This window comes from Crocuta crocuta, unplaced genomic scaffold, assembly GCF_008692635.1.
Source record: "Crocuta crocuta isolate KB4526 unplaced genomic scaffold, BGI_CrCroc_1.0 scaffold115, whole genome shotgun sequence".
In the NCBI taxonomy this organism is placed as follows: Eukaryota; Metazoa; Chordata; class Mammalia; order Carnivora; family Hyaenidae; genus Crocuta; species Crocuta crocuta.
The window spans coordinates 7,257,218-7,270,778 of NW_027530575.1; the positions used below are offsets into that span (position 1 = coordinate 7,257,218).

General features: G+C 55.4%; 1 protein-coding gene across 3 annotated transcripts in view; it reads right to left on the reverse strand.

The window, feature by feature from the left end:
• Positions 1-7,033: 7,033 nt before the first annotated feature.
• The window catches only part of SMARCA4 (SWI/SNF related BAF chromatin remodeling complex subunit ATPase 4), a 75,862-nt gene continuing 69,334 nt past the window's right edge, over positions 7,034-13,561 (reverse strand). For 2 of the 3 annotated variants that reach the window (XM_077767916.1, XM_077767915.1), the window contains 5 exons: positions 11,220-11,328; positions 10,673-10,774; positions 9,175-9,307; positions 8,902-9,044; positions 7,034-7,548 (listed from right to left, as the gene is read on the reverse strand). In XM_077767916.1, coding sequence (XP_077624042.1) covers positions 7,516-7,548; positions 8,902-9,044; positions 9,175-9,307; positions 10,673-10,774; positions 11,220-11,328 — 520 coding nt within the window. In that variant the 3' untranslated portion in view covers positions 7,034-7,515. The remainder of the gene's footprint in view (positions 7,549-8,901; positions 9,045-9,174; positions 9,308-10,672; positions 10,775-11,219; positions 11,329-13,561) is intronic. The other variant, XM_077767917.1, reaches the window with a different exon arrangement.

The window sequence follows — 13,561 nt, forward strand, 5'->3', positions numbered from 1 at the left end:
CCACGAACCAGGAGATAATGACCTGAGTGGAAACCAAGAGTCAGATGCTTATCCGACTGAGCCACCCAGGTGTCCGTTTCTCAAGTGTTTATTCAGCAAATGAGCTAGCATTTCTAGCATTTCTTTTTCTTTTCTTTTTTTTTTTATATTTTATTTATTTCTGAGAGAGACAGACAGCATGAGCAGGGGAGGGTCAGAGAGAGAGGGAAACACACAATACGAAACAGGCCCCAGGCTTTGATCTGTCAGCACAGAGCCCGACGCGGGGCTCGAACCCACGAACTGTGAGATCATGACCTGAGCCGAAGTCGGACGCTTAACCGACTGAGCCACCCAGGCGCCCCGTCTAGCATTTCTTTTTCAGTTTTTACCCGTTGATCTTTGTCACACCCCTCCCGTTTGTCACGCATCAACAAGCCTTCATGGGATGCTTTGGAAATAAAACTTTTTTTTTTTAATTTGTAAAAATCTTTATTTATTTTTGAGAAGAGGAGAGAGACAGAGTGCAAGTAGGGTAGGAACAGAGAGAGAGGGAGACACAGAATCTGAAGCAGGCTCCAGGCTCTGAGATGTCAGCACAGAGCCCAGCATGGGGCTTGAACTCATGCATGCATGGTTCGTGAGATCATGACCTGAGCCAAAGTCAGACGCTTAACCGACAGAACCACCCAGGCGCCCCCAAAAATTTTTTTTTAAGTTTATTTATTTATTTTGAGAGAGGGAGAGACAGGGGCAGAGAGAGAATCCCAAACAGGCTCTGTGATGTCAGCGTAGAGCCCGATGCAGGGCTGGATCTCACAGCCCTTGAGATCATGGCTTGAGCGGAAATTAAGTCAGATGCTTAACCGACCGAGCCACCCAGGCGCCTGTGAAACAAAAGATTTTTAGGATTGTCTTAAGGAGGGTTCTATCTGCTTCCTCCCCCAGACGAAGACAAACGAACAAGAAGGGGCAGAAAAGCAACCTGTGAGATGAGGCTCAGAGGAAGGACATTTGCCAGGTGGGCCATTATGGGAAGAGGGAAGCGCTCGGGTCAACACCAGTGAGTGTGTGGCTGAGGATTAAAGTGCTTATGGCTGGAGAATTGCCAGGCTCGGATGATCCGGGCCTCACATGCACCGAGGAATTGCGAGTTTAGACGGCTCTGGTCGTGTGGAAGGACAGCCTGGCAGGGAGAGAGAGTGGAAGCCAAGGATCAGGGAGGAACTGATCCCACCCATGATGGTGGCTGCGGCTGGGCTGGTCAGTGGGGTCAAGGTCGGGGCCAGGGGCAGGCGAAGGGCAAGGCGAGCGGATTGAAGAGTTACTTAGAACAGGCTGAGCTGGGACACCGCCTGGATGGTGGAGCCTCAGGGAAAGGGATGAAGGGGGAGCCACAGGCACAGTCAGGTGTGGGAGGAACATGGTGATTTGGGCCTCAGCCACTCCACAAATATTAATGTTCCCGAAAAAAAGATTGGCCTCACTGCAGTAGAAATCTTTGAGATCATGACATAATCTAGAAGCGTTCTGTGGAGTTAGACACTGGTAAGCAATTAGGAAATGGTTCTTGGGGGCGCCTGGGTGGCTCGGTCGGTTAAGCATCCAACTTTCGCTCAGGTCATGATCTTGCAGTCCATGGGTTCGAGCCCCGCATTGGGCTCTGTGCTGATAGCTCAGAGCCTGGAGCCTGCTTTGGATTGTGTCTCTCTCTCTGCCCCTCCCCCACTCATGCTCTCTCTATCAAACATTAAAAAGACAAAAGAAATGGTTTTTATAATGGACAGTTCTTATCCTAGACCTCACCAGCTTAGAAGCTCCCTACGCCATTCACTTGTCCCCCGTCCCGAGCTAACAGCTATTCAGGATATAGTGGGCTTGGGGTGTATCCTGAGAGACCTTTCTCTTAACATTCATGTGGCAGTGACACGGGTCAGAGGCAATCGTAGGATCCCCTGTGCGTCCCAAATAGCACCTCACAGGACGTTTATCTATCTTTAACCTTCTATCTTTAACAAAACTCTAAAGATCTGCCTGGGTATGTTATACTCATGTAATTTGAAAATTTGCTTTAGGATAGTCCAGTTACTGGTGCTGTGTAGGAAACCTCCCCACAGCTCAGTGCGTGAAAACACAATCCTTTTTTATTCTGTCTCAGGGTTTCTATGTGCCAGGAGTGAGGGAAGGGCTCAGCTGGGCAGGTGGACACAGCTAGGGGCTGGAGCCCTAGAACTTGGGGGCTGGCCAGCCACCTCTTCCTTCTCATTGTGCGGATCTTAGGGGTCCCTGGGCATCGGCTTGGTTTGGCTTCCTCACAACATGGCCGCCTCCGAGCAGGTGGGGGCCTTGGAGGGAGTCTTCCAGCAAACAAGGCGGGAGCTGTGGTGCCTTGAGGGTCACACGTGTGTCACACAGCAGTCACACGGTGTCACTTCCACTGCACTCTGCTGGTTGCCAGCAGGTCTTGAGCCAAACTCCAGGGGAGGAGAATTAGACTCCACATCCAATGGCATTGAATAAGGGAGCTGCAAGGTCCTAGAAGTGCATGTGGGATGGGAGAGACAGTCATGGCCATCTGGCACATACGAGGGTCTACACCCCACTTTTGAAATAACATTTTATTGGGGCGCCTGAGGGCTCAGTCAGTTGAGTGTCCGACTTCGGCTCAGGTCATGATCTCGTGGTTCGTGGGTTTGAGCCCCGCGTCGGGCTCTGTACTGACAGCTCAGAGCCTGGAGCCTGTTTCGGATTCTGTATCTCCCTCCTCTCTCTGACCCTCTCCTTCTCACGCTGAGCCCCGCGTGGGGCTCTGTGCTGACAGCTCAGAGCCTGGAGCCTGTTTCGGATTCTGTATCTCCCTCTCTCTCTGACCCTCTCCTGCTCACGCTGTCTCTCTCACAAATAAAAACATTAAAAAAATTAAAAAAAAAATTTTTTTTTAAATGTTTATTTATTTGGGAGACAGAGCGTGAGCAGGGGAGGGGCAGAGAGAGGGAGACACAGAATCCGAAGCAGGGTCCAGGCTTTGAGCTGTCAGCACAGAGCCCGATGCAGGGCTCAAAGTCACGAGAGCCGTGAGATCATGACCTGAGCCAAAATCAGAAGCCCAACTGACTGAGCCACCCGGGCTCTCCCTGCACCATTTAAAAAAAATCTTTTGAATGTTTATTTCTGAGAGAGTATGCGCAAGTGGGGGAGGGACAGGGAGAGGAGTGACAGAGGATCCGAACCAGGCTCCATGCTGACAGCAGAGAGCCTGACGTGGGGCTTGAACTCACGAACCATGAGATCATGACCTGAGCAGAAGTCGGACACTTAACCGACTGAGCCACCCAGGCGCCCTGGGTCTATACTCTTCTTGACTGTCCCTCCCAGTCCTGGCTGTATCTGGACACCTCATGGGTACCCATCATGCATCGACCATATGACATTGCAGCCTTCAGCCATGGACATCGTCAGCCATGTCTTGCTGAACCCCCCGTGTCTCCCTGGGAGCAGAGACCTGCCCCCCATTGCTCAAACTGCCACCTTTACCCCAGGGTCCAGGGTCTTTCCTCTATACCCCGGGCTGGTCCTGGTCCCTGAGGACTTGATCAATCTGTGTGGCCTTGAGCAAGTGCCTTAGGCTCTCTGAGCCTGACCTGTGTCGTCTGTGAAATGGGACTGAAGAATGAAGTCCCCTACCCTTTAGCCACGTTGGGAGAAAATGGGAAGACAGTGGCCAGCAGGGCAGAGATGGAGGGGGGAGGGGTGTCTGGATGGATGCCCCGAGGGCGAAGGCCGGCTGCGGGGGAGGGGCACAGGCAGGCAGCTCAGAGGGGCATGAGTTCAGGCTGGCCGGGCCCCTGGTTCGTGGCCAGTGTCCACACGAGAACCAAGCTGATTCCATGACTTCAGGCCAAGGTCAACGTACGAGGGCCAGGCCAGGGGGCCTGTAGCCCTGACCGCTCACCCTCAACACAGTCCACGTGTCCTGGTGTCACCATGTGCTGCTGCTCTTCCAAATTAGCAGCTTGTTTTTACCTTCATCTTTCTCACTTAAATTAAAAAAAAATATATATATTTATTTATCATTATTATTTTTTAATTTCTGAGAGAGAGAGACAGTGTGAGCAGGGGAGGGTCAGAGAGAGAGGGAGACACAGAATCCAAAGCAGGCTCCAGGCTCTGAGCTGTTAGCACAGAGCCCAACGCGTGGCTCGAACCCACAAACCGCGAGATCATGATCTGAGCCAAAGTTGGACGCTTAACTGACTGAGCCACCCAGGTGCCCCTAAAAAATAAAAATAAATTTTTTTTTTTAATTTTTGAGAGATAGAGACAGAGCATGAGCCAGGGACGGGCAGAGAGAGGGAGACACAGAATCTGAAGCAGGCTCCAGGCTCTAAGCTGTCAGCACAGAGCCCAACACAGGGCTTGAATTCGTGACCTGAGAGACCATGACGTGAGCTAAAGTGGGACGCATAACCACTGAGCCACCCAGGTGTCCCCATTTTTTTCCACATAAAAATTATCTCCCTTTTCGTGCTCACCATAGAACATACAGGAATGCCTGAAGAAGGAAGTAGAACCCTCCCTAGTTCCTTTTGGTTTCTCATCTCCCAGTGGGCTCAGAGAGTGCCGAATGCTGCCCAAGGTCACACAGGCCGGAAGGGGCAGGGTCAGGACTCAAACCCACAACCATGGCACCTGGGAGGCAGGGGCACGCAGCTTGAGAAACTCCTTCCAGGAGGGGCAGCGCAGCCTTGGGACAGACGCGGACTTCCCTTCTCTGCCCGGGTTTTCTCATCTCCAACCTGGGGGGTAACCAGCATCAAGCAGGCAGCAAGCAAGCTGTGTTTCCTTGACTTTAACGGGGCACGTAGGCCACTTGACTACACATGTCGTGGCCAAGGGGCATCTATCAGTTTCCAGATTGGATCTCTAAGGGGCGGGGTGGGACCTTCTCTTCCTCATTGCCTCCTTATTGGTGGCTGGAAGGTGAGATGGATGGATGGAGTACCAGCAGCCATCCTGGGCCATGAGGTGACCTTGGATGTAGGTCCAAGGAAGTGTTTTACAACACCGTGAGGCCCCAACTCGAGACTCCGCACAAGATGTAGACACTTGTGTCTAGGAATTCAGCATTATTTTCCATCTTGCTGCCATTTACCAACAAACTACATCATGACATTCTGTCACACCAAAGTTCCACATTTTCCCCTCAGTTTTAAACTGGCCTCATCCTGAATATCCTGAAATCAAGAGTGTGGTGAGATTTTCTGCAAACATTAAAATAAACTCAAATCTATGAAAAAAAGTCAAAGTCATTAAAGCAAAAGCAAAAAAAAATCCGGACTTCCAACCTGAAGGAGCGAGGGTCCTGGCAAACGCATGCCCTAAAAACAACGATGAAACTAGACCGAGTTCTCGAAACAACCAGTTCAGGATCCTGGAGATTGATCAAACGCGTTCGACAAATTAAAAGCGTTTATTGGGAGCCTGAGTGGCTCAGTCGGGTGGGCGGTGGACTCTTGGATTTCAGCTCGGGTCATGATCTTACAGGTCATGGGACTGAGCCCTGTGTCAGGCTTTGTGCTGACAGGGCAAGGAGGCTGCTTCCCATTCTCTCTCCCTTTCTCTCTGCCCCTCCCCCACTCACACTTGCTCTCTCCCAAAATAAATAGACTTAAAAAAAGCGTTTATTCAGGAAAATCGAATGGCAGGGGAGAGTGGTGGGAGACTGACGCTTTTTGCCCGGGGCTGCTTCCTGCCAGCCAGGCTGGGATCTGAGAGTCACCGCCTGGCCTGGAAATAGGTGGGATGCTCACTGCGGTGAACGGGGAAGGCCAAGTTCTCCTAACTAGCCCGAGGCTGGGATCCTGGTTGCAACAGACTGGCACATTGGTCAGCAGTCGAAAGGCCTGGAAAAAGAGGCAGCCGGAGCCGGCCCACGTATCTCAGGGGTCCGGAAAGCTGAGTGCGCGCGGGGCTGTGCACAGGTTGGGGGGGGGCGGGAAGGAGGCAGGGGGAGCGCCCCCGCATCTCGGCACAACCGGCTTCGGGGGAGGCCGTGCGCATGCGCTGGGAATACCGAAGCGAGAGTGGCAGGAAGCCAAGGCAGGGCCACCTTGCAAGCTGCCTAAACACAGGGCCACTGGCACGGAGCCGCAGTGACTCTCCGGTGGCTGTCGCTGGCCAATGTGGAAGTGAGGCCGACCCAGGGGCGCCTCCCAGAGGAACCCTGCTTAAAACCAAAACCAAAACCTGAGCAGATCGGTCAGCGGAAAGGGCTGTGGGGGAAACACTCTCCAGGGGGCTTTTTCGGTTAGTTAACATTTTCTTTTTGTTACTGAACAAAGAAAGCAGAGCGGTCACCACCCAAACTCTTCCAGGGGGAGGAGGGAATGACGCAGAGTTCCTACAATCTATTATTTAAAATGTCCATTTTGGGGGCACCTGGGGGGCTCAGTCGGTTAAGCACCTGACTTCTGCTAGGCTCACGATCTCCCGGTTGGTGGGTTCGAGCCCCGCGTCGGGCTCTGTGCTGACAGCTCAGAGCCTGGAGCCTGCTTCGCATTCCGTGTCTCCCCCCCTCTCTTTCCCTCCCCTGCTCGTGTGCTGTGTCTCTCAAAAACAAACAATAAAAAAAATTTCAAGGAACTAAGGGGAGCATTGTTTGAAGAATGAGAAGCAAATGTGACGGCAGCGACTCATGAAGAGAAGATCTTAGTCAAGAGAGAAAAAGTACCGAAAGGAACAAGGTTAAGTTCTGGACTTGGGTGCTCTCTTGGATGCCCTGGGCTCCCCAGGTGGCGGTCCTGGCCTCTGTGTGGCCCCCTCGGCTGCAGGTGGGGAGGGAAGGGACCAAGGTGTCTGCCCCATGCCTGACGAGGGAGAATGGCAGTGGCTCCCATTAGGGCCAGGAGCCCGAGCTGGGCCTTGGTGCCCCACTGGGTCCCATGGGATTTGGTGATGGGAGCACAGGGCCCTGGACGAGGCACCCCCACCCTCCCACCCCCAAGGATTCACCGCCACGCAGGGAGCAGGGAGTGAATCCACCGGAAGGCGAGGCTGTGAGTTTTGTCGTCTGTTTAATTTATTACTGTTTGACATCCAGTGACACTGACATACTCCCGCCGGGCCTGCGGCCCCCGGCCCCGGCGAGCCTGACCTGTCCGGTAAAATACAGTACGAGGAGTGGACGGCTACAAAAACATGCATCCACGGCTTAAACTACAGTGATTCCAAACTGCGGCCGCAACAGCACTGCCGGGAAAGGAGACAGCCAGGTGCCGCGTGTTCCCCAATTCATAATTCTTTTTTTTTCTTTCTGGCTTTAAACAGTTAATGCTGTTACAAACGCTACCGATGCCGGGACGGGGCCAGACACAAACAGTCCTACATCTTCTCTGCCGTATAAATATGGAAGATTTTCGTTTATACAGTTTCCCCCAAGTCTGAAACTACATCTGCTGCTACCCGTTACTGCTAAGGGCTACGCCGCCTCGGCTCGGGAACCAGGGGCCCGGGGTCGAGACTGTGGAATGTTGGGACTCAGTCTTCCTCGCTGCCACTTCCTGAGCGGTCCTGGAGGGGGACAGGAGGAGAGAGCACGAGTCAGCCCCGCTGTGGAGGGCGCCCCCCCGCCCCCCTCTGTGCCCCAGTACATTCGGGACCTGAACAGCTTTGGCTGGCTGTGCGCGAGCGCAGAGAGGTGCCGTGAGGCCAGGGGCGGGCGACTCTGGCTTCACCCCCATTGCCATGGCCAAATCTCAATGTCACTTTCTCCTAAGGACTGGCCCCTGTGCTCACACCGACTCGTCCTCGAGATCCGGGAGGCTCGCTGGGCCTTCTCTGCTTCCTCCCACCACCATGTGCCCAGCTGCGCCCCTGACCTGGGGCATCAAAACCACCTCGGTCCCTCCTGACTACGTAAGAGATTTGTTCTGTGTAGATAAGGGCCACAACGAGCTCCGCTGGATCCGGACTGGGCAGATGGGGAGCTTTACCGCCCGGACCCTTGTCTCCAGAAACACAGGCCGGCCCTCCCGGTTCAGGACACCGCTGATGTCCTTGTCTCTGCCTACAGTCAGATTTACTCCGAGGTGCCAGTTTCTGCTGCTATCCTGGCAAATGGTCGTATGAGAAGAACAGCAACGAGGAAAGGGCAAAGGGTGCTTAGGGAGTTGGGCTGGGCCACTCCCTGCTGGGCGGAAATGCAGAGCCGCCCAGGCCCCAGAGCAGGGAAGGGCCGGATACCCAGGCCATAGCCAGAGGGCAAAGCTTATCTGAATCCAGCAAGTGGGTCTGCCACCCAACCCCCCCAATGCCCGCCATGGGCTAGGTGCTCCCTTTGCTTTTCCCTGGGGTGCAGGGACCGCACGGTGCTCCCACATGCCACTCCCAGCACCGCTCAGGGGCCTGCTCCACGCTGTTCTTGTCATTTCAGATCATGGCATTTTGTTTTTATCCCCTACCATTCTTTGGAGATGCTCCTAACGTGGGCCAGAACAGAGCCACGAGCAGAGGGAGGCCTTGGGGGGCACCTCCTATGTTACATGGGGCAAGGGCGTCCCGGAAGCCTCAGCTACCGAGGGTGCCGTGTCTGCTCAGGGAAGACAGATGGGGGACGGTCTAGGGGCGTCTTCAATCCCACTGCCTCCCGGCCCTGCCCTCGACAAGACGTGGCCCCACGGGCCTCAGCATGGCAGCCCTGGTGTCCTGGATAGGCGACTCTGCCCCACTCGCAGACTTGGTCTTGAGTTACGTGCCATGTACAACCCTAAGCCTCAGTCTTCCCATCTGTGGGGTGGGCTGCCAGAGCATTTACCCTCCCAAGGCCGTGCCAGGAGGTCTTGGACCTGGCATGGGGACAGATCTCCAAAGACCCAGCTAGCCACCGGCCACCTGCTCCGCACAGCCAGCGCTCCGGGGGCTCACCTCCTCCTGTTCCTCCTCACTGTCGTCGTCGCTCACCACCGGCTTGGCCCGGGATCCGCGGCTCGGTCGCCGCCGGCCCCCCTTCAGCCTGTCCTGTGCCTTCTCCTTCCGGCCGAGCTTGATCTTCACTTTGACCGAGCGGGCTGGGGCAGGGAACAGAAAGAGGGGGAAGAAGAAAGACAGACGTGAGCTTGGAAGAGAGTGGCAGGCCGATCAGGGGCGGCTGCCTGGCTGTGATGTCAGATTGCCCGGCCACCCGATGTCCGGACTCACACTCAGACTCAGAGCCTTCCTCCTCGCCCTCCTCCTCCTCCTCACTCTCCTCGCCCTCACTGTCATCCTCCTTCTCAATTTTCTGCCGCACGCTGGTGAACACCGATTGCAGGACGATGGAGTCTTCGTAGATCTGGAAGGAGACACATGCGGGGTGAGTGGGCTGAGGCCTCCGGGCCCGCCCTCCGGCAAGGACAGCCTGTACCAGGCAGAGGGCCATCTCAGTAACTGGTCCCCCGTCAGCGCCTGAGAGCACAGGAGGCTGATGAAATGGCCCTGGAGACAAGGCCGGTGTGTTAGTTTAGGAATGGCTACAGGTTCCTCCCTCCCCCCGAAGAATCCGAGAGCATCTGCTTTTATTTATTTATTTAAAATTTTTAATGGTTTCTTTTTTTTTGTAATTTATTTTTGAGAGAGAGAGACAGCGTGAGCAGGTAAGGGGCAGAGAGAGAGGGAGACACAGAATCCCAAGCAGGCTCCAGGCTCTAAGCTGGCTGTCAGCACAGAGCCCGATGCAGGGCTCGAACCCACAAACCGTGAGATGGTGACCTGAACCGAAATTTGTGCATTTGCTTTTAAAGGTTCTGGAAACGTGTGTCCCTTGTTTAAGGCACTGTTTCCGACAAAGCTAGGAGCGTACAGTCCCTTCTCCATGGCACATCCATCCTAGACACAGGCGGGCAAAGTTAGCTAACGCAAAGTTGTGTGTGGGTATTAATTTCACTGTAGGAAAGGACATATCTACACGATTCCTTTCAAGGGAGTCCCTAGTGAATTCAAAATAAAATCCCCCCCCACACACATTGGATTGCTCATAGGGTTGTCCTGGGTGGATAGGACTGACTTTATTTCTTCCAATCTGCCTGTTTCTCTCTTTGCTCCTTTCAGGAATGAATACATTGCCTTTATTTATTTTGAGAGAGAGAGCACAAGCAGGAGAGGGGCAGACAAAGAGAGAGAGAGAGTTATAAGTAGGCTCTACACTATGAGCACAGAGCCCGACTTGGGGCTTGAACTCACAAACTGAGATCATGACCTGAGCCGAAATCCAGAGTTGGATGCTTAAGTGTCTGAGCCACCCAGGCACCCCTACATTGCTTTTAGAATTGGCAAAATATTCAAAGTTGTAGGCAAATTTTTAATTTTTTTTTTTTAATTATTTTGAGAGAGAGAGAGAGGGAGAGAGAGAAAGAAAGAGTGCTTGCGAGCACGAGTTGAAGGGCAGAGAAAGAGGGAGAAGGAGAATCCCAAGCAGTCTCTGTGCTGTCAGCACACAGCCCGATGTGGGGCTCGAACTCACAAAACTGTGAGATCAAGATCTGAGCCTGGATCCAGAGTCTGATGCTTAACTGATCTACTCAGGCTCCCCGGGAATTTTTTTTTTTTTTTAATCAGTCAATTCAAAATGGAGTGGGGAGGGGCATGCCAGCCTGGGGCCTAGCTGTGAAGGGGGGGTGAAGCGAGGAGCGGATGCCCTTGGCTGCAGGTGCCTCCTCACCAGGGAGCCCTCCAGGTTGAAGGTCTGAGCATTCTGGCACAGCAGCATGACGTCCTTCTCCAGGTCATTGAGGCTGCGGTACTTGTGGTTACGGATGCGCTCCTGCGGGCGGGGTTCGAGAAGCAGCCTTACCTTGGGGATCTGCCTGGTGCCTGGGGGACCCCGAGGCCGGGAGTCCCTCTGCTTCATGCAGTCATGGCCCAGTCTTCCGGGCACCTCTGTTCAGACGCCCACAAGAGCCGCGTGGCCAAAGCCCAGGCCCTGGGTGATCCAGACGGAGCCCGAACGCTGGCTGCCCACCAGCACGTCCGCGGGACCCTCTCCCCCAACCTGTGCTGCAGGGCCTGTGGGGCCACTAGCAACCCCACGAGCCTGTGCCTGGGTCCCTGGTCAGACAGCCCGGGCTCTGCCCCGTTTGCTCCCGGCCATCTGTCCCGTGCGTCCCCGTAGCTCCCCAAGAGGGGAGGGGTGCCCACGGAAGGTACGGGGTCAGATCCGCACATCCCTGCGGATAAAGCCCAGGTCCCGCCATCCACGTCAGGGTCACCTTTATCTTCTTGAAGTCCACGGGCTTGCGGATGAGCTCGTAGTACTCGGGCAGCTCCTTGCGGGACGGCAGCTGGATGAACACCTCGCTGAGCTGACGTCCACTGCTGCTGCAAGGCGGACACAGTGCGCGTCACTCGCGGGCCCCGCCCACTGGGACAGCCCCCATTGTGTGAGGACAAAAAGGGTGAGAGTTGATGTGTTCAGGAGTTATTTCCTGTGAGTTCTGGAACATTCTTGAGAGGCCAGGGATGAATGGGAACCCAGCCTCTGCCCTCACCCCATCCTCCCTGCCCCTGGAGGGAATGTCGCCAAATGCCATAAAAGCCTCGGCACTCGAAAGAGGCAGAATCACAATTATTTACGTACGAGGTAAACATCGGCCTGCCTGTGTTGCAGCGACCTTCAGAGGATTGGCAAAAGCACACGGAGGAGAAAGGTGCCCCCCCGGAAAGACGCCAGCGGAAGACAAAAGCAGCTCTCTAGTGTCGGCTATTGAGAACGTGAGTTTTCCACAGGGAAACGGAGGAAAGATGCGCCCCGGACGGCCCTNACTTGGCCACCAGGCCGTGCCACACCCACGCCTGGCTCCATCTGGGGACAGGACTCCTGGGCCTGCCTGGCGAGGGAGGGAGCAGGCCCTTCGAGGACTGGCAGACGGGAGAAGTCAACTCGACAGTCTCTTTCTGCCCTGTCAGCCTTGTAGGATGGAGACCCCGCCCCGCGGGGCCCAGGGAGCCGGTGACCTGGTCGAGGCCCTGTTCTGTAGGTCCTTTCTCTTCACCCAGGACCCCACATGCTCTGGCTGTGGTCTCACGTGGGTCCCATTGTCCAAACGTCTGGCCCATGGCCTCGGCTCTCCCAAAGTCCCCTCGGAGACAGAGGACGGGCTCGGTGAGGCTGGCAGGCTGAGGCCCTTTGGCTCCTGGCAACTGTGGCTTCCTCCTGAGCACCGCTTCTCTTCTCTTCAAGACAGTTCTCGAAGGACAGAGCAGCCCACCCTCTCCATCCTGCGGTCTGCACGTACTGAGTGCACACCGTTCTCATTCTTGTTTATGGTTCCAGAAGCCAGTAGTAACCCCACCACTGCATTTCGGGTTTTGCTGCTGGATGCTCCCAATGTCACAACTGGGCTAGGCAGCAGCTTTGTCTGGGGCGCCCGGGGGCTCAGTCCGTTAAGTGTCCGACTCCAGCTCAGGTCATGCCATGGCTCGGGAGTTCAAGCTCTGCGTCGGGCTCTGTGCTGACAGCTCAGAGCCAGGAGCCTGCTTTGGATCCTCCCCAAGGCTGGGATGCTGGAAGCTATCTGCGCGTCTGGGGCCTCTGTGCCTCACCAGAGCCCTGGCCCGCCTCCCATGGCTTGGGTCTCCCGAGATGCAGGCCCGACATGCGGGAGCTGGAATCCAGTACCTGCGCCTTCCATGCTTTGCACAACCACTGGGTCCTGGCTCTGGGCTGGGCGCTTGACACACATGTCCTCCCCAAACTGTCATTCAGAGGCGGAGGCGGGAGGTTCGGCAGGCTCTGCCCGGATGTGGCCCACCTCGGGCTTCTGCCTTCCGGGCCCTTCGGACCTGTGCTCCCTGCGCCAAGGAGGGGTGCCTGCACTCAGCGAGTGCCCGCCTCCCCCCTCTTTCTTTAGCTCCATCCCTGTGCTGGTCCAGCTGGTCGCACAAAGAGGAGGGTGAGCCCCCTGCGGGCCGTGGGCCTCTCCCTGCAGACTCAGGCTTCCCTTCTCTTGGGAATAGGCTGGTGGGTGGTCTGGCCAGAGAGAACGGGAGCTTGTTCGCATCAACTCCAAAAACGAGAAGAGGGAGAGCAGAAGGGCTGGGCGTTCTCCCTGGGCCAAGTGGACCTGAGCCTATGGCCCACCAACCTGCACGCACCCCGCGGCTCCCTTAACCTTCCATGAGCTCCCCTTTCTCTTGCTGGCAGCACGGTCATTATGGACCACGACCCACAGCCAAAGCCACATTCTTCACTCTGCTCCAGGAGACACAACTGCAACCACAAGGTAAGAGAATTTCTCCCGCACAAGGGACTTCCTTCCTGAGATGGACTGAAGTTTTCTCCTCCATTTCACTTTGTAGAAACGCCGGTGCGCCTCCCAGATTCAGTCTGCAGCGCGCTGACAGGTGTGGGGGTGCTGCACACAGCGCAAGGGCAGGGCTCCGCAGGCCACACGTGCCCATCGGTGGCGTCCGTGATGGTGGCTGAGCCTTGGCACATGCATGGCCCTTGAAGGAGCTTGTCATGAAGCGGGACTCCAGCGCTGGAATACACTGTGAAGTGCTGTAATAAAACCCCCTCTCCTCCATGGGGCTTAGAAATTGCTGGAGAGAG